The 19,229-nt window shown below is 38.8% G+C and overlaps 1 protein-coding gene across 1 annotated transcript; it reads right to left on the reverse strand.

Annotated features, from left to right (window-relative positions):
* Positions 1–520: 520 nt before the first annotated feature.
* LOC306775088 (sodium- and chloride-dependent GABA transporter 2-like) lies at positions 521–17,940 on the reverse strand. The gene is made up of 15 exons (XM_079265314.1): positions 17,799–17,940; positions 11,847–12,037; positions 11,466–11,600; positions 10,510–10,650; positions 8,734–8,821; positions 8,513–8,645; positions 7,948–8,082; positions 6,609–6,712; positions 6,142–6,266; positions 5,854–5,966; positions 5,058–5,195; positions 4,864–4,966; positions 4,678–4,778; positions 3,824–3,994; positions 521–3,721 (listed from the first exon to the last, which is right to left on the reverse strand). Exons 2-15 carry the CDS (start codon positions 12,031–12,033, stop codon positions 3,611–3,613), a joined length of 1,785 nt encoding a protein of 594 aa, XP_079121440.1. The 5' UTR covers positions 12,034–12,037; positions 17,799–17,940; the 3' UTR covers positions 521–3,610.
* Positions 17,941–19,229: the final 1,289 nt, after the last annotated feature.

Raw genomic sequence — 19,229 nt, forward strand, 5'->3', positions numbered from 1 at the left:
TTTTCTGGATGGTATTTTAGGAGATAACCAGATATAGGAAAAGCCATTTTTGGCTTTGCAGAATCAGAGCTACTCATTTATACTGACAGGTTATGTTTACACTCAGGTGGAGCCCATCATGCATGGTAGCTATACATTACATTGATTTACCACGTAACTGTTTTTTCAGGTCATTCCTAATTCATCTGAGAATCAAAGGTAATTCTTACCCTTGGAATCTACCACAAGATCTGTTTGGTCTGGAGCTTTTGGTTATATCACATGATCGTCATCAGCAGATGGAGTTTGCTCGGTTGTCATGTAATTGTCGTTGTTCAAATGTTCATTTGTCTGAGCTCTTTAAGGACTTTTTGTCCATGCAACTCCATCTGTTGAGGGAAGTCATGTGATCTGAGCCACAGAACTTATGAAAGCTATTGCTGTATTGTAGCTTAGTACATTATTTCCAAATCTCCTTGTGTGGGTGCATTCAAAGACAAGCAATTATGAATTATGATTCCTTTATTGGGCTCTAAAAACTACACCACCCAGACAAGAACCTGTTTCTCTAGTGTACTCACAAAACAAATCATTTCTGAATAATTGTGACTTATTTCAAATAATATGAATTGTTAACATTTTTATTAAAAATTTACAGATTGTTGATTTCATAGTTTTCATGGTCAAAAAACGTTCATTCGACAACAAACTGGTAACTGATCATTACAGAATGTTTCTAAATTAATGACATTTATTTTATTAAATCTGATTCTGATTCTTTGGTCAGTTTGACAAAATAATGAGATGAAAATAAGGAAATAATCAATACTGATGAGCCACCAGCTTACTGAGGCCGATTAGTAATTTATCACATGAATACCAGATGGCTATATGCATGTGTAATATTTACAAATGGCACATTGTTTAATAATAATCAAACCATGAAGTTTAACGTGTTATGTAACAGTATATGATTATTTCAATCACATAAACATTTTCATTAATTAAATATTAGCAAACTGGTTGATCATAATGCATTTACTGATAACAATTGGTAATATAAAATGTAACATTCTCAATTTAAACACAAGTTCATCAGCTCTCTCTATCCAATAAAACTGTATTGTGAAATATGTTTAGAGGGAAACCTATTTTGTCGTGGATTATGACAAAGGGTTGCAATTCATTGAATGTGTTCCACAGATATCTTTTGAAAACATTTTCTTAAAAAACAAAAAAAGTATCGAGTGATCTTGAAACATGAAAAATGTCATGTTACAGCATTTACGTGTTACATAAAGGAATAATGCCACAAACTTCAATGATACATGATACAAAAAACAACAGAACATGACATGAATATCGACCTGCGCCTTTTGTATAACTACAATAAACAAGCTTAGAGTATACGGTAAAAAATATAACTCTGTTAAAGACATACCCTTTGTGATTCTAAGTGTTACAACCAACAGGTTTGCTCTGTGTTTCTGTTCTTTGCATTTGGTGAAGCACCAAAACATCAGCGAGTTGAATTGTGGTGATGGACGTCATCACCACAATTCAACTCGCAAGTGTTTATCAGTGTTATTTTACTCCAGATAGTTATACCACCTGGTTAAACAAAACAAAACAATATTTCTTCACATAAATAACTGTTTAAAATATCAATATGACCGATAACCTTTAAGGTTAACTTGCAAATAGAGCTGAAACAACAAAGAGATGAATCAATTGATCAAAAGAATACTAATCCATCACCAACGTGAGGATTGTCAATGATTTGCTGCTTTTTATACATTTTATATAAATTGAAAGTTAATTCATTGTCTTCAGAACATCTGAACTCATGGCTCTGGGAAATTGAGATGTGCATTTGTCACTATTTACTGACATTTGAAAACAAGTATTTTTGAACGATGGAATGTACCCAGTAATATGTGTAAAATGTGATATCTGCGCAAAATATATGCTTTTTCTGTTCGTCCTCTCCGCCTGTGTGCTCTCTGTCTGTGTGCACGACACTCTGAGAACGCGCAGCTTGGGGGGCCTAATCGTTTTGGCCCAAAAGAGGCGGGTCTATGAAGCAGTTTAGCCAATTGCTGATTAAAGATATAAATGAGTGACATACAATTGAGCCAATCAGCACCCTCAAATAGATTCAGCGTGGGGCCAGAACGATCTGGCCCATAGCTGCGCGTTCTCGTGAGCACTCCTCCTCCAAGCCCCGTTTGAGAGGAGAACTTTGGTGGAGATTCTGCAGCCAAAGAGCTGATATCAGATCAGCCTGACCTCACAATCAGACAGCAGACTCGCGGGAAAGGGAAGCAGTACATGCGGAGCTTCTGTACTAGCTGTACACCAGACAGGTTTGGCTAGCTGGATGACGTCATGTTAATACCGTATTTAGCTTTTTAAAACAACGGGGACGGATCCAGCACGGACAGTTACGGGAGTGAGGGATGAGGAGGTAAGGAAACATGAGGCAAGGCAAGTGTATTTGTATAGCACATTTCAACAACAAGGTAATTCAAAGTGCTTCACATAAAACCATTAAAAGCATCAAAACATAAGGCAAATGAAAAGAGAAATTTAAAAACAATGAAAGAAACAGTGTAAGAAATAAAATTCAGCAGTAAAAAGTAAAGGAGATTTAAAACATACATTGAAACAATAATTGATGTCTCCCTGAGACATTACGCGGCACGCAATCAACCATACACTGCCGCAATTCTGCAATTACTCGCACACAAACCACGTCTGGGAAAAGATCTCTGCCGATCTGCGGCATGAACACCGATGAGAACACCAGGGTAGGGAGTGAGGGATGAGGAGGTAAGGAAACATGAGAACACCAGGGTAGGGAGTAAGGGATGAGGAGGTAAGGAAACATGAGAACACCAGGGTAGGGCGTGAGGGATGAGGAGGTAAGGAAACATGAGAACACCAGGACACATATGGAGAACTCTGTCAAGCTACATATTAGGCAAAGTGAACATCTTTTATTCTACATAGCTGTCCTCAGTCTCATCTGCTTAACTTGGTCATGGAGGCATCAACATGTAATAGAGATGTTAAATTAACAGTGAAAACTCATCATAGCTTAATTTAACATCAGTATTCATAATTACACTTCATGTTTACTTCTCCTGATCTTTACCTCCGATAACAAGGTCCATAGGGGCATCTCAATAAGTGAACATGTTGTATTATATTATATTATATAAGTGTTATTTACTGATTTTTTTCGTGTTGGAATGAATGTTAAATGTTGAACTGCCAAGTAATAATGCATGTTTGATACTTTATTGTTTTTGCATTAAATCATACTGGGATGTTTGCTGAAATTGATAGGCTGGCCCTACCTAGAACATGTTCCACCAGCCGCCACTGGTTGCAGCCCTACTCGCTAGCTGTCAGCGATAAGAGTTCAAGTGACATCTGAGACAGCTGCATATATTTGTGACCATTAAATGTGGATGACAGCAACAAATAGACATTGCTTTGTTTAAGAGGTCCAAAAAGATTTTGAACTTTTCCTGAAATTGAGTAGGAGGACTGTATTGAGGGCGTGCTTTTCCTTATGCCTCATGGTGATCAGTAAATGTGAAGGTGCTCCAGTTTGTTGTCGTCATTAGTACACCGTGCTGTCAGGAGACGAGGACAAGTCGTGCAGTTCAAGTCCTTTCTTGTCTGATTTGTTCGAAGAAAGGTCTTCAGCTGGAGTGCATAAGATGGAGATCCTCTAACAAAGGAGAATATAGGTTTTAATAAAAAACATAAAACCCACAATTACATAGCTTACATTACATAGGTGTTGACCCATTTAGATGTACAAGCAGCTTACCTGTCGCAGTGTACCGGGAGTGGTGCTCAATTTGTACAACATAAATAGAGGAACAATGAGTGTAGAGGAGAGAGTGAACCACCAGCCAAGAGCATAACCCCACCACGGGTACTCAGTTATGTTGTTGAACTTCAGAGGAGTGTATTTGGTTAAGGAGAAAACAAACGTTCCCTGAAAATAGTCACAGAGAAAGTATTGGTTAAACAATGTACAAAATGTCAGAAATGTTCCCCAAATCAACCCTCGCTACGATAAAGTAAATGTGGAATTTAAAAATAAATAAATCAACATGTAATATGAGTAACTTGGTAATCGAAACCTCTTTAAAGGTGTACAAAGTTAAATTCAGAGTATATCTATTGCCCCCACACGGCTCTCAACATGGCGACGGCTGAGCTGGTGGTTTGCGGCTGACGGTGTTAACAGCTCTATCACTGCAATCATCGGGAACAGTGCTGACAGGGGAGACCGGATGGTGGGCTCGACGCTTACGCAACAACGACCTCGGTCAATATGGCGTTATCAGCTGGAACCACAGAGTGAAGGCAGTGAAGAGCATGCACCAACATGCACTTAACATGCGCTAAAAAACCGGCCCGGCCCAGCTATGTCAACAAAGCACAGCAATGCTGTGATTACAACACACACAGAGGGCGGGCAACTTTATTCTCTGCTCCGGTAGACATTACTCCACTATATCTTTACATTTCAAAGAGTTGTTTGCTCTTATTATAGAGAACCTTTAAAAAAGGAGCTGGCCGATGCTGCGCTATGATTAGACAGTATGTTTTCAAGGGGCGGGACTTAGCGAAGGGACATATATACTGACTGAGTGAACTCTTTCTCCAACTCACCATGCATATTACTGGAGTGACGTATTTCAAACAATACTTAAACAGGGGTAAAGGCTTGTATCCAATCATGTCCACTATGTTATCATAAAACCGGTCTGCACCTGTAAGTAGATGGAAAAGCAGTGGTGAAGGAATTCATCATCACAGTGAAGAAACCATGCACATTCCTCTTGTTTATTAACTCACCGTATATCCATCCAACACAACCAGACTGCAGTATGGCAAAGAGAAGTAGAGTTATCCCACTACAGGCATAGTAGTCAAACAACTGGAAGATGTACAGTCCACCCTGTGTGTGAGACATCAGTTAGTTGTTCTTTTAACAAAAGAAAACAAAGTTATTGTAAAAGATGTGACGTGACATTTTAATATGATATTACATCTGTAACCATCACAAGTCCAATGAAGAAGCTGACAACACTGATAGCAAGTAGAAGAAGTTTACGTCGATGGCCAACATGGAAGAAGGAAGGATTCGTGTCTGAAATTGATGTTACGAGGGCTTCCAGACCTACAAACTGAAACAGAGTTACCGGTTACACAACTCCACATATGCTGCACACAAACATACAAACTTTGAAGAGATAATTTCATAATAATTGAATAAGTACTGGTACTCAGAGAGTGAATACCTCTGCCAAGGCTGCACAATCCTCTAATCTAGTTCTTTTTTATTCTAAAGATTAAGATAAGACATTTTTGTATGCATTCGGATCTGGATCTAAATCAAGACACACAAAGTGACCAAATCATGGGATATCAGATTTTTTTTCTCACATTAGTAATTGCTGCAGTCAATGATAATGATGTTAATACATTTTCTCACAGTGCGGTAAATCTGTTGGCTATATGCAAACAGACAAACAAACAAGACCAAAACACATCTAGAGGTAATACATTGATCTCTTTCTATCGGTGAGACACCCACAGACCTCCAACCAAGAGCCAAAGATCATAAAGCCAAACCTCCCACATGTTCATGAAGACTGTTATGCAACGTATGCATATGATAAAGGGAAGAAAATCTATCCAGGTCCTCGTGAACAGAAGATCTGCATTTCATAATGTTATTCTATGATCATTAAAAATATACTATCCTCAAAGGAAAACTTTAGTCAAGAGGGAAATAAAACAGCTGTTTCTGGTTCTCTCAGTGCTTAAGGAGAGTCAGCTCACCTCACTGTCCAGTCCCAGCAGGATGATCATAATGAAGAAGAATATCGCCCAGATTTGGGGAAAAGGCATCATGGCAACTGCTCGAGGATAGGCAATGAACGCCAAGCCGGGACCTGTAGTCACAATGGGATGGTCAAAATAAAATATTGGGCAAATTTTAATGCTGTTGAGTCAAAATATCTCACTTGTATGGCAATGAAATGCATTTTTGTGCTATTGTTGACCCTAAACGTACAATTCTCATTAATTCCTTGATTTATTTATTCATAACATTTTCTACATTCTTACCCGACTCTGCCACTTTTGATATGTCTGTGTTCTGCTCATATGCCATGAATCCAAGCGCAGAGAAAATGGCAAAGCCAGCAACAAAACTCGTCCCACTGTTCAGAAGGCACAAGTACACACAGTCCCTAAAAACAAAAAGACACAAATACATTTTATACTCCCTTTATTTTGAATTAGATCTATGACACTTTTACATTGTTCTTTCTGTACTTGGGACGCACATCCTAAAATGCCCAAAGATGGCTTTTTATATTCATGGCAAGGCTCCTGAATACACAAGAAATACTTTGTGAGTAAACTATACTTCAAAGCGATGTGGTATTCTTGGTATAAGCTACTTCAAATTTATTTTTGCCTAAAATGGGCATTGAAGATGTTCTAGCTAACAGTTCAAAAGCTCTTGTTTGTATCTGTGAATCTACGTAACCCAAATTAAAAACACATTATACATATTAAATCGAACTTACTTGTAACAGTTGTTGTTGTACTTGTTATAACTGCCAAGTGAAGCTAGACACCCAATGCAAATAGCATAGGAATAAAATATTTGTGTGCCAGCGTCCATCCACACCTGCAAGACAATAAAGGACATGTTTTTATCTACACAATGACATATGAAATATGAAATGTACTATGTGTTGCAACTCTGCAGTAAACCTAGACAGAACCACCTGATACAGATCTTTTTAATGTTTTACTCTGTGGTCGATTTGTGTGACATCACCATAGCAATTATCTGCAAATGCAGTTACGGTGTGGTAACCAATCCTTTCAATCTCCATAACTCTGACTTCCCCTTAACTTTTGTTATGGGAAAATATGTCAGTCTACTACTTTAGGGTTAAAGAATGTAAGTTTTAGAAGTGCAGGCACTAAACCTTGTTTATCTTGTTATCTGTTTGTTCCTGTGCATTGTTTCTGTCTTTAAAGACGGGGACACACACATGGGTCATGACTGCGGTATTTCCCTTGATGAGCATCAGCTGAAGGGCATGACCCTCTGCAGGCATATATGATGTGTGATGGTTCACAGGCTTATTCCGTCTCTGCAATACTGTGACTTAACTCTTTGACCAGGTCACAGTGACATCAAAGGAAGCATCTGGCTGGGTGTATCCATGGTTTATTGTGGGGCAAACTGATAACAAAGGGATTTGTAAACAGGCCTTAAAAGCACCTTCAGCTTATCGGAAAGACAGGACACTGTGTTTCAAAGGAAAACATCTGCCTTGACATCTTTTATTATCTTCTGTCTTCTTTTGTTTATTCTTGTTTGCAAACCAAGGTAACAGCATTCTAGCTGAGTATAAATGTCCATGCATTTGAATGTGTCGTCAGATCACCTCTTGCAGATGACGGTGATGTATCTGTGAGACTGTGTTCTCTTTGCTTGCAAGCAAATAAATTGACTATTACAACTGTGATCGTTCATCCAGACTCTGTTTCATTTGACATTGATTTGATAACACTTTGACACTCTTCTCCCGACTATTCATAGAAATATTCCACAACACTTTCCACTAAAGTGTAGCCAATTTAAGATATGTCATTGTTTTGCATTTCCTTGCTCCAGCACATCATTTGAGCTACATTATTATTATTTTTTAAATTGACTGCTATTATATGATGAAACCAAACACATGTATACACATTTCTGTATCGTTCAGCTTTATGTCTTTGGCGATTTACAACATTTGAACAGTGCTTCTACAAACAAAATGCATTTGTTAACGAGGGTTATAGAGGTGGTAGGTTCAGGAGAGTCACATGTCATTCAAACAGAGAAGTAGTGAAGAGTGCTCACACCTGTGGATCAGACAGGCGGGATGGATCTGGGTAGAGGTAGTACTTGATCCCATCTATGGCCCCTGGCAACGTGACTCCACGAACAAGCAGCACCGCCAACATCAGATATGGAAATGTAGCGGTAAAGTAAACTACCTGTGGAAGAGTAAGGGTTATTTTGTGGCAGAATGGTGGCCTTTGATAGCTGTGTTGCCAGGATGGATGTTGTGCGGTCACCAGACTGTGGAGCTCCTGAAACAATATTCAACATTGCCTTGAATATCATTTTTGAGCGTGTTTTGAGTCAAATGCCCAGAGCTTTTATGAAAGATGAAAAGTTAAGGAATCATATCTTACATGTCTGAAATTTAAGTTTATATCCTGTGTAGTGGCTTCTTCCCTCTCATGTTCTTTTATTTTATACTATTCAAGCATGAACTTTGTACAAGTACATCATGGTTTCAGGCAGTGTGTCTGGCAAAGTACCGGTAATAGGTTTACAATAATTTCATTTTGTCCTGAATCATCATCATTTAACAGTTTAAGAGTTGGTAAAAAATAAATCATTCTAAAGTCCTTGTCGTACCTTCCCAGTGGACTTTACTCCTTTCCAGACACAAAAGTAACAGATGACCCAGGACAACAGAAGACACAGAGCCAGCTCCCATCGAATGCTGCCTAAATCATGGATACTTCCTGTAAGATTCAGAACTCTTCTCCTGAAAATCAAATGTTTTGTTATTGTTCATGGAAGTCAAATCACTTTCAGAACTTAGTACCATATTTAGGTTTAGTTTGCATACTCACTCCCAAAACTCTTTCACTGGTGACGTTGCATTTTCAGGAGCAGTCCAGTTCAAATAACCAGCTCTTCGATCAAACTCCACACAGGTCTCTGTTGCAAAGACATACAGGATGCTTTAAACCAGTGGTTCTCAACTGGTCTGGCTGCGGGACCCACCATCACCCCTTAATGACAAGCCGGGACCCACCACCCAAATTATATATATATACATATATATATATATATAATTTGGGTATATCTATATTCAAGACATCTAGTGGTAGTAACGTCTCTGTGTAGTAAACAACTGTCAAATCAAATAAAGAAAGCACACATCAATTATATTTTAACAAATATTATTCTAATTTTTCAAATTTAACTGGATGGATTAGAAATACATGAATACATGTTCTTCTCATTTCAAGTAAAATAACAGCTGGATTAAAAAATAAATTACGTAATGAAATTCAATTTAGAAAAAATATTTTCACTGAATTACGATGCAGCTTTAAACTCAGTCCATTCAGGGTGAAGTGAAAAATCCACAATATTATATTTTTCTCATCTTCCAAAAAGAGAAATTAGTGTTTCATTAGAAGAATTCACCTATATGAGTCTGTCCAGTCAGAGTCTAATGACTCTGGTCTCTCTGGACATTTCTCTCTTTTGGAGATCGTCCTGTGATTTGACTTTCACAACCCACACCACAACAGTCCTGCTCTGCTCTCTGTATCCTCGTCTCTCCCCCGTGTGTCACGGTGTGTGTACATCTCACTCAAGTCAGGAAACTTGTCAGAATACTCATATTTCATTGGCTGAGCTTCATCACGTGATGTGATTCACAACGCATTGGTCGGTGTTTTTCCTGCACCACTGAACAAATGCCGTAAATGCTGGAATAATTCCGCTGCATAAAAAAAATGCCCTTCAAAATAAAATCACAACTTCTTTTTTTTTTTTGTCAGGCAAAGGCCTGTGACCCACTGAAAACGGGTCCGCGACACACCAGTTGAGAATCACTGCTTTAAACAATGCATTCAAGGACAACTACACACATTATAACATTCTGCCTTTGTCAAAGCCTGTATTTAATTTTTTTTCTTATTTAACTTGATAAATGGAAAGGGGGATCATGTCCAAAGAGCCTAATCTATTCATTACTGAGCGAATGCAACGTCCTTGTTGCCTCCTGGTCTGTATGGAGGGTGACTAAACCTGAATTGGTAGACACCAGGAATCTTGGACCTTTTGGATAATCCTTTGAGTAAGTCTGGTTGGATATGTGGGGGTGAGGGTGTTATGTTGGATATAGGAGAGGGAGCCAGGGGACTTGTGTTGAGCGAATAGTTCTGGTTATGATTTGTGTGTTTGTGTTAAGCTAGGCATCCACATGATGACAGCAGCACAGTATTCTACTGCAGAGTATACAAGGGCCAGAGCTCAGGTGCGCTATGTAGGGGCTGCTACCCCCCCCCCCCCCCAGTCTATTAATGACAAAAGTAAATGGATTAAATACCATTTTAACTATGTGGTTTCTGAAGCTCCTCTATGTTCACCTACAATCTTCGTTTAAGATGTGTATGTCAACCAGTTTGGTGTGGAAACTTCAAACCTCCTGCCCACACTCACTGAGAATGGCAGTTAAATGTTTGAAATGGACAATATCAGGAGATGTGTCTGGAGGGGATCTCCAGATCCTCAAATGAGCCAAAAAATCATAAAGATTCATAATAATCTTATTATTTGTTTGTTTTCATGTATTTTTATTTCAGTCACATTGTATGCAATCTGGGACAAACCTGTGTTCCAGTTGTTACTGCAAGTCGCCCAGGGAAGTTCAGCTTTGAAAGAGTTGAAGAGATACAGGAAAGCCCAGGCCAATATGATGATGTAATAGATGCTGGCGTATAAAACAACCACAAGACCGCCATAACCTATCCCTGACAAAAACAGACAAACAAAGAAACAATGTTATTGCAGAGTAAATACAATGTAAAACATTTTTTCAGTTGTAGATTTACTAAAGATATGACAGATTGACTCCATGCTTACATGAGAAAGATAGACATCCAATTTGGTAACTAATTTAGCCGAATGTAATAGCTCACAGGGGGCAATATTTAACCAATGTGAACCATGTCAATGTTACAATGTTTGTTACAGGGTTACCAAACCTGACACAGTTTATTGGGTTTCTCAGAAAAGATGGTGTAAAAGTGGGTGGACAAGTTTTTTCTAAACACAAAACTGACATAGGTTGCATTTGAAAGGTGGTGAAATCACTTTCATCACGTATCCCTCCAAGATTTGTAGCAAAAGTGTCAGCACACAAAACAACATTTGCAGAAAGTCACAAGTGATAGGTTGTATATCCGGCAACAGCAATCATTGACCTTCTTATGAAGAGGAAGAAACATATATTTTCATGAGAATTTGAGAAAATATAATACAGTGTTGCTGCCCTGCAGAATATAGTTCAGATTAGCACATATACATGTAGGGATGTTTTGTCTTACATTCACTGCAGCAACTGTAGAAAAATGCGAGTTGCATGAATTTTACAATTTGTTGTGCGATGGATTAGAACTGAGAGGTTGCACCTCATTTTTGTTTTTGTTTTCTTCATTACTTAAAGGCCCAGGCAGCAATTTTTTGAGCATGTCATAAACACATATAAACATGTTTTAATTAGATTATTTATTTAATATTTATTTGATGTGACATTAATAGTCTGAAAGTGATTCTACATCTTTACCTTCAAAAAGGGGACAAATTTTCTTCCAGCAGGTAATACTTCCCCGTTTGGTGTACTGGCCGAGTGACGTCTCCAGGAGAAACAGGGGGATGCCGCAGGTAAAGAGGAAGAGGACATAAGGAATGAAGAACACCCCTTGAGAAAACAGAAAGTTACTCCACATGAGTTGTTTTACAGGTTGAGCACTTATGGTAAGCCACAAGAATCATGATCATTTTTACGGTTTAAAAAAGATCTGGCTCCTGCAGCCTTCAATTCTTTGTTGTTGCCAATATGTTTCTAGTTGCCATCAAGTGCTAACCCAGTTGGACTTGTTTTTACGTTCTGCATATACTTTTGAACAAAGTAGTTCCCAATTTCTTTGACTATTACGAAACTTACCTCCTCCGTTTTTGTAGCACAGGTAAGGGAACCTCCACACATTTCCTAGTCCTATGATTTGTCCTGCAACAGCCAAGAGGAACTCAATTTTGCTCGACCATTGTCCTCTGGTCAGGGTGCTGGGTGCAGGATGTGCTGTGCTCAAATCCAGGATGAACTTGACCTCTGGACCACAATGCTTCGCCATTGAACTGAAACAAGAGGGTCAACGAAGTGGCGTTCAGTGACAAAATTGCAATGTTCACACAATGATATAAACTACATTTTCAAAGTAATTATTCATGTTATTTGTGGATTTCATTTTGCAGTAGCAAATTGTGACTAAAGAGCACATTCTCAGTTTAGACGTCAACATACACATTAACCACAGCACGGTGGCACGATTTAATCACTGTTTATTACTAATGTTCACAATCCACACAATGCCAGCAGTCTTGTTGTATTAAGTCAGCAGAATCAGTACCTCTTGGCATGAGAGGAATATTTTCATCAATGTTCCTTTTGTGTTGCTGCCTCGGATTTGATGTGGGACTGGAGCAAATGGACTGGAAAATATGTGTGTTACTACACGACTGTTTAAATGCTCAAAACAACTTTCCTGAAGTGTTTTCAGGATCATTAAGTGAGAGGAGAATTATGAAAAGTATCCAAGTATATGAGTGAACATGCAAGGACTCAGGGTTTTTTTTTTGCATCTCTCTCAAGTTACTAACAAAGAAATATAAATAATATGGACAAGGACAACAAGCTGGACAGATACATATAGATGTAAAAGAATATTATATGAATATTAATAAAAAGGAGCAATGACCAACAATACAATAAGATAGAAAATGTCTATGTAAAAGTCAAGTGCAAATTGTGCAAATACTGAATAAATACTGAATTGAAATACAAGGACTGGATGATTGCTTGTGTACAACACGTTTGACTAATGACATTGCATCAGTGGATATAGCATAGCCCAACCTATACTGGGTTTTGGATGCCTAGTATTAAATTGATATTTTATCAATTGTCTGATATCTTATGTAACATAAACACATTCGATTTATTTTTCTAATCGTGACCAAGATACGTAGTGAACGAGGTATTTTACAGTTAAACTTGTCAGCACTCTGGTGGATAAACTATATGCACTGTAATGGTGAATGGTTTTGCAGCTGGGCATTTTGCAGTTTATTACTGTTTTTTAGTTTTTTCAAAATTCAACTTAGCTTTATAATTTTTCCATTCTATCTGAGTAAAATATTTTGTATTGAAGTAGTACTTAGAAGTAGTACCTCTGTAAAGACCAAATTCTTTCCGCAGATGACAACTCTTTAACCCTATTTCATCGTAAGTACTTGGTTCTCGTTTTGTAGAAGATGCCCATGTTTGGCAGTGGTGGGAGAAGTACTTAGATCTCAAGTTAAAGCATAAATACCACATAAAAAAGCTCTGCAAGTAAAAGTTCTGCAAAATTAAAGATGAGCCTTCAAGTGCAGAGATGAGAAGTGAGGTACTGTTTGTTAAATATATTTTGAATCTTTCGCTTGTGTTCGTAAGCAACAACTATTGAAAAAAACTGGAAAATGAACCCTTGATGAAACTTGAGTTGCTGTTGACAAGTTACATGAATTGATCAAAGATGTTGGAGATGGCTATGTAAATGTAGGTGTATACAGTGTATAGGCTTACTATATTGTTTAAAAGAGGTGATTTGCAGTAGACAGTAGGTGTACACACTAATTTACATTGCAGAGTTTAATGAGTGGGCAGTAAAAGGTTGTGTCATATGGAAAACATCAAAGTTTATCATGTGTTTCTGACACACAGATTACTATACCGCATTTTAACGGTCACAAACTTATCAGGGCATATTAAGAAAGCCGTAGCTCAGGTGGTAAAGCAGTGTGTAAATGTAAATCGGTGTGTAAAAGCTGTTGGCCATATCGATTTAATGTTGTGATACAGTCAGGCATTGTCACCCATCAGAAGGAATATAAACACTGTCAGTTGCTTGTGTCGCAATGCATTCAAATAAATGGGAGGCCTATTTGCCTTCTCATATCATTCATCTGTGGGAACGTTACTAAAGACTCTCACTGACTTTCATAGACACAAATGATCTTCTGCAACAAGATATGCCTGGCATCCTCACCATGTTCCAACATGCGTAGGGCCAAAGCACAAAACCTCCAATCTGCAGAATTTTCTGATTGCCGGATTTCATTTTGGATGATGAGAACAAAGAAGGCTGTTCATATTCAGTCTGTTTTAAAATAATTATAATAAATAATAATTAAATTGAAACTTAATTTAGAGCATAATTTTGTAGAACCTCTTCCAACTTGCACCAAATGATGGAAAGATTGCAAAGATCCTATCTGCAAAATGATCTAGGCATTTTTCAGATAGGAGGTTTTGCTCTTCGGCCATCGGATGTTCTTTTGGCAATTGACAGGAACTGTGTTCCACCTGTGTGCTTGTTGGTTAAACAGGTTCTGAATCATCTCCAAAGTGACCAACACAATGGAGACCAAAACAGATTGCCTCAGTGTGGGCCTTATTTGACATCTCACCCCCCCCCCCCTCTATGACGACAGGCTTTTCACCAGGCTAGATGTTTAGAACACTGTTGACTTCAGACGTTGTACAAGATGCTGTAGAGGTTGTAGAGAGAAGGAGGTTAAATGCGCTTCAACTGCCTCACAACGAATATATAGCATGTCCCAGCCCATTTTCATTCCTAGGGCTTCAAATAACAACGCTTTGTCCGTCGTTTTTAGACACTCAGAGAAAATTCTCTACTGAGTGATGGCGTACTACAGGGATTCCCAAAGTGTGGTGCGTGCAACCCTGGGGGTGCACGAGCTGCCTCTAGGGGGTGCGCGAGAGGAAAAATGTAATGGTGGTCTAATGGTGTAATAATTAATGTTAAATATAATTTTCACAAAGTAAAAACATGAATGTCACAGACTGTCTCATGTTTGTCGTTCTGGTGTTGACGATGATATGTTCCTTGAGGGTTGCCGTAGCGAAGGCGCAACCCCCGCCTCTGGCCAAAGGAGAAAACAATAATAAAGAGAGTAGCCGTGGGCTCATACAAGATGTCTAATCTCCCGACTCCAGTTATTACTGTATGATAAGTGCCCTTATACATGAACCCAAGACGCTCGGTTACATGAATTATAAAAATTCCCCTTGTAAGATTTCAATTTAAAATTAAAGACGTACAATTTAATAAATAAATGCACTTCAGCTCCTGCCGCCAGACTGTCTTTTACGTACACTAGCTAGCCTAGCTTGTGCAGCTAACGTCAGCTAACAGCTAACTTCATTCATTCAGCAACATTCATGCAAATATGATAAACTGGCTGAAAATCTGGGAAACTGTCAGGTGGGACATCTGAAGCTATCAGTCATAAAAGAGGAGAGGGACAGAGAGAGAGAGAGGGGAACGGAGAGGTGTGTTGGGGAGAGACCGGGAGAAGAAGTCGAACGGGAGTCAGAGGAAGATGAGACGGAGGAAGGAGGAAGGGATAGCACAGACAAATCGGGAGCACATCGGCCCATCGCGGAGTCAAGGTGAAAAAAGAGGAAACGAGAGTGAGCATCAGACTGGGAAAAACAAGAGGAAATATGATAAATGATCTGGTCTGGGCTTCACTTGGATTGGCAATGCAGATTGCCAAAGCCACAGTGCGTGGTGTGCAGTGAGGTTCTGGCTAACAGTCTGAAGCTCTTGTTTACGTCGCCACCTGAACACCAAGCATGCCAGTGCAAGTCAAAAAGCTGAACACCAAGCATGCCAGTGCAAGTGTTGCAGTGTTTCAGGGCGTTTTCACACCCGTAGTTCGTTTGCTTTGTTCTGATTCAGGGATTAATATGATACAATGTTGCAGTTGCCCCTTTGTTCGGTTTGTGTTCACACTGCAACATTTAACAGCGGACTAAATATTGTAAACAAACGCCACGTGCGAGCAAACTGTTCTCTCATTGGTCCGATTTCTATGCCTATAAATAGGCTCTGTTGCTTCTTTTTTTTTAAGGTGTGGGGGATTGGGGGTGCGTGAACCCGGTCTGGATGTAGAAGGGGGTGCGCGGCCTAAAAGGTTTGGGAACCGCTGGCGTACTACAAAGAAAAACCACACAGAAGGTGTAAGAGAGGGGAGGCAGATGGTTCAAACAAACACAGAGCATTTAATGTTAGTGTCTCAAAGTGCAGTTAATTTGAAGTTATGTGTTTTCAGTACTTATGTTACGTTGTTTATGTTTTACTTAGTTTACATACTTATCTCAAGCCCAACCGTGGTGTTTTTCCTCAACCTAACTAAGTGGTTTTGTTACCTAAACAAGTGTTTTTGTTCAAATTCAAACTGTTAACCACATGTTTACTGTGACCGTAACAGACGCCAAGGTTCCTTTAGCATGTGAAGAGCAGGGATGAGAATGTGCAGGTCGCACTGTCCGGTGCTCTCAGAAACAATGTCGTATCGGGAGAAACTTCAGAGCTTAGATCCAAAGTATACTGGAGCACACAAATGTAAGGCAACAAACTTTAAAAGAAGACTAAGACCATGTCCACATTACTCCGTTTTTCTTTGGAAACGCATATGTTTTGCTATGTTTACACGGAGCGTCCACACTACGCCGGAGTTTTAGAGCACCATAAACGGAGGAGTTTAAAAATGCTCCCGAGGTCGGAGGACTTTTAAAACTCCGGGGTTGTAATAAATGGTGTCATTGTTGTCCTTGAAGATAACACTCTATTGAAACAGTACTGCTTAACACACAAGAAGAGCATGTACACTCACAATGGGTCTTATTCATTCATATGTGGTCAGAAAATATCTTATTTTGTGCACAAATAAGAAGCTGTACACAGGTTAACAAATAAACAATGTAGCTGTTTTAAACTGATTTTAATCAGCATACAAATATTATTATTTTGCCTTTTCAGATGCAAGACTTCAATCCTCATTAAATCAGACATGCTGTGGAAGAACACATTTGCACAAACTGTCAGTTGGAGTGAGAGCTTACAGTTGGTAATGGCTGTTGAACAGATTTGTGTTTCATTGTCCGTGGACAAAACTAAACAGCATTTCAAACCGTCATACTCATCATAGGCAGACACATTTTTGTTCACCCTGAACTGGGCTTCAAGCCCAGGCAACTTTGTGTACATAATTTTGTAGAGCTATCGAAATGTCCAGGGAGGGGTGTTAAACAGTACCCTACTGAATATTCTACAATGAATACACTAAAACCTGCTCAGAATTAGTATGATGATTATGGGACACACAACAATAATCTGCCACCAAACCTTGGCAGTGTAAGGAATAGTTGTTAGTCATGTTTCTTTTTTCATCCCAGTCCGCCATTAACAGGGAGACGTGGGCTCATTGGTAAATAATATTCTGTTTTTGATTATTTGACCAGCCCTCCATGTTTTTATTCTGCTATCAATTACCATCAATAGCTTTTAGGACTTAATTTGCTGACAAATGAATAATTTGTATTGATGCATGCACCTTTTGTTTTCTGCAAACAATCATAGCAAGGCAGTCAATCATTTAATATCAGTGTAATTATAAGTAACTTTTAAAAGAGTCTGTTATGATGCTGCTTTGTTAAAATATTTGCACAAGACACATTGTCATATGTTTGTTGTAAATGCGAGCTTTCGGCAGCAATGATCCCAGAGCAACCTGATGTGTCACACTAAACTCTCTAAACAAGGGAAATAGCTGCTCTCCCTGCAGCATAGTCAGTAACCTTTGCCTTACATAATACAGCTCCAGGCGCCAAGCACAAATGCAACCACAAAGCCCAGCTGTCTCTGAACTGCAAGGATACTATTTGTTTCCTATTGAATATAGTGTACACTCACAATGTATAATAATAAATAATAAAGACAGAAAAACCTGCTTGTGACCTAAAGGGAAAGGTATTGGTTAAGAGTACCTGCGAATGGTTGCTTCTTGTCTTTAGTCTGTGGTTATGTTTCCATTTATCCCTAGGTAGGATTCATTTGGTGCCTTTTGAAGAAAATACAAGTCTAGATCCCCTAGTCTCTCCAGGACAAGTGCTCTTCTCAGCTACAGAGTGACAGAGTGAGAGAGGAGGGTCCAGGATGTTATGTGTTTCTGAATGAGCAACTTAAGGCGGAGACTGTTCATGGAGACCACGAGGTCCAACAGTAAAGAGGAGATTTGGCTCTGTGGGTATTTATGTCTGTCAGTATGTTCAACACTGAGCTCCAGACAGAAAAAAGAATGTAAGGTAGTGCTTGATACTTCGGATCTTAATCTAAAATCTTCCTCTACAAACTGAAATAGACAAATTTTGTGGAAAGTTTAGAAGTTGTATTTTTCAGACTTAGTTACAAGGCTGCATGTTTTGCTCTGTCTCTCTCTCACATACATCAAATTAACTTCAAAATGAACACTTACAAATCAAAGTTTATGGGTCAATACATTTGGTCAACACACATTGTTGTTTGTTTCCACACTCGTAGCTCTGTCGATGCCTGAAGTCCCTGTCGCACTGGAGAGCAATTAATGCTTTTGTTGTTTTACAGTTTCTGTGTGGACTTCACAATAGTTGTGCAGAACAAAATAAGCATGAGTAAGATAAGGAAATTCCTCCATTTTGTGTCCATCGCCCTCCTCAAACCCGCAAACCGTGACTTCAAGCACCCGCTTTGTTAAACCTTCCTTTAAACTTATCTGTTTTCAGTGCTCTGAAACTCCTGCCTAGCATGGATGCTCAGTGTAAACGCAGCATGCGTTTTAAAATGGAAACGTAGTAGTGTGTACATGGCCTTATTTAATCTAACGCCACCAGCAGGTTGACGTTTTCGGTATTCTGTGAAATGTCTTTTCACTTTTTATGCTTACCTAAGCTAACCTTGTTCAATGCAAGTCAAAGGGAAAAAATGCAAATCCTAAACTTCTACTTTTTCAGTTTATTCTGAGAGACAGCAAATCATACACATAGAGGCTTTAAATGAAAAAAGAATGCCAGTGGTGTCAATGCTCCTTAGCAAGAGTTCAATAATGACTGCACTGACTGCACACCTGCACACAGTTAAAGCTGTGAAACTGAAGAGTTGGTTGGTTGCAGTCTTTTTATGGATCGCTCACTCTTCATTTTGCCTAACATTGTACTGGAACAACAGATTTCTATTGTATGATAATATAACAGGGAACACACTAATTTGCGACCAAATACTCTAATATGACACATTAACAGTCATTAACAGATGAATTCCAGAGCAATTAAAAACTGTAGCCACAAAAAAATGTACAACAAAACTACAGCACACAAAAGGGAATACTTGAAGATGAACAGAAACAGTATGATTATAACTTCACATATTTATAATAAACCTGA

The sequence above is a fragment of the Melanostigma gelatinosum genome (genome assembly GCF_949748355.1).
Source record: "Melanostigma gelatinosum genome assembly, chromosome: 3".
NCBI lineage: Eukaryota > Metazoa > Chordata > Actinopteri > Perciformes > Zoarcidae > Melanostigma > Melanostigma gelatinosum.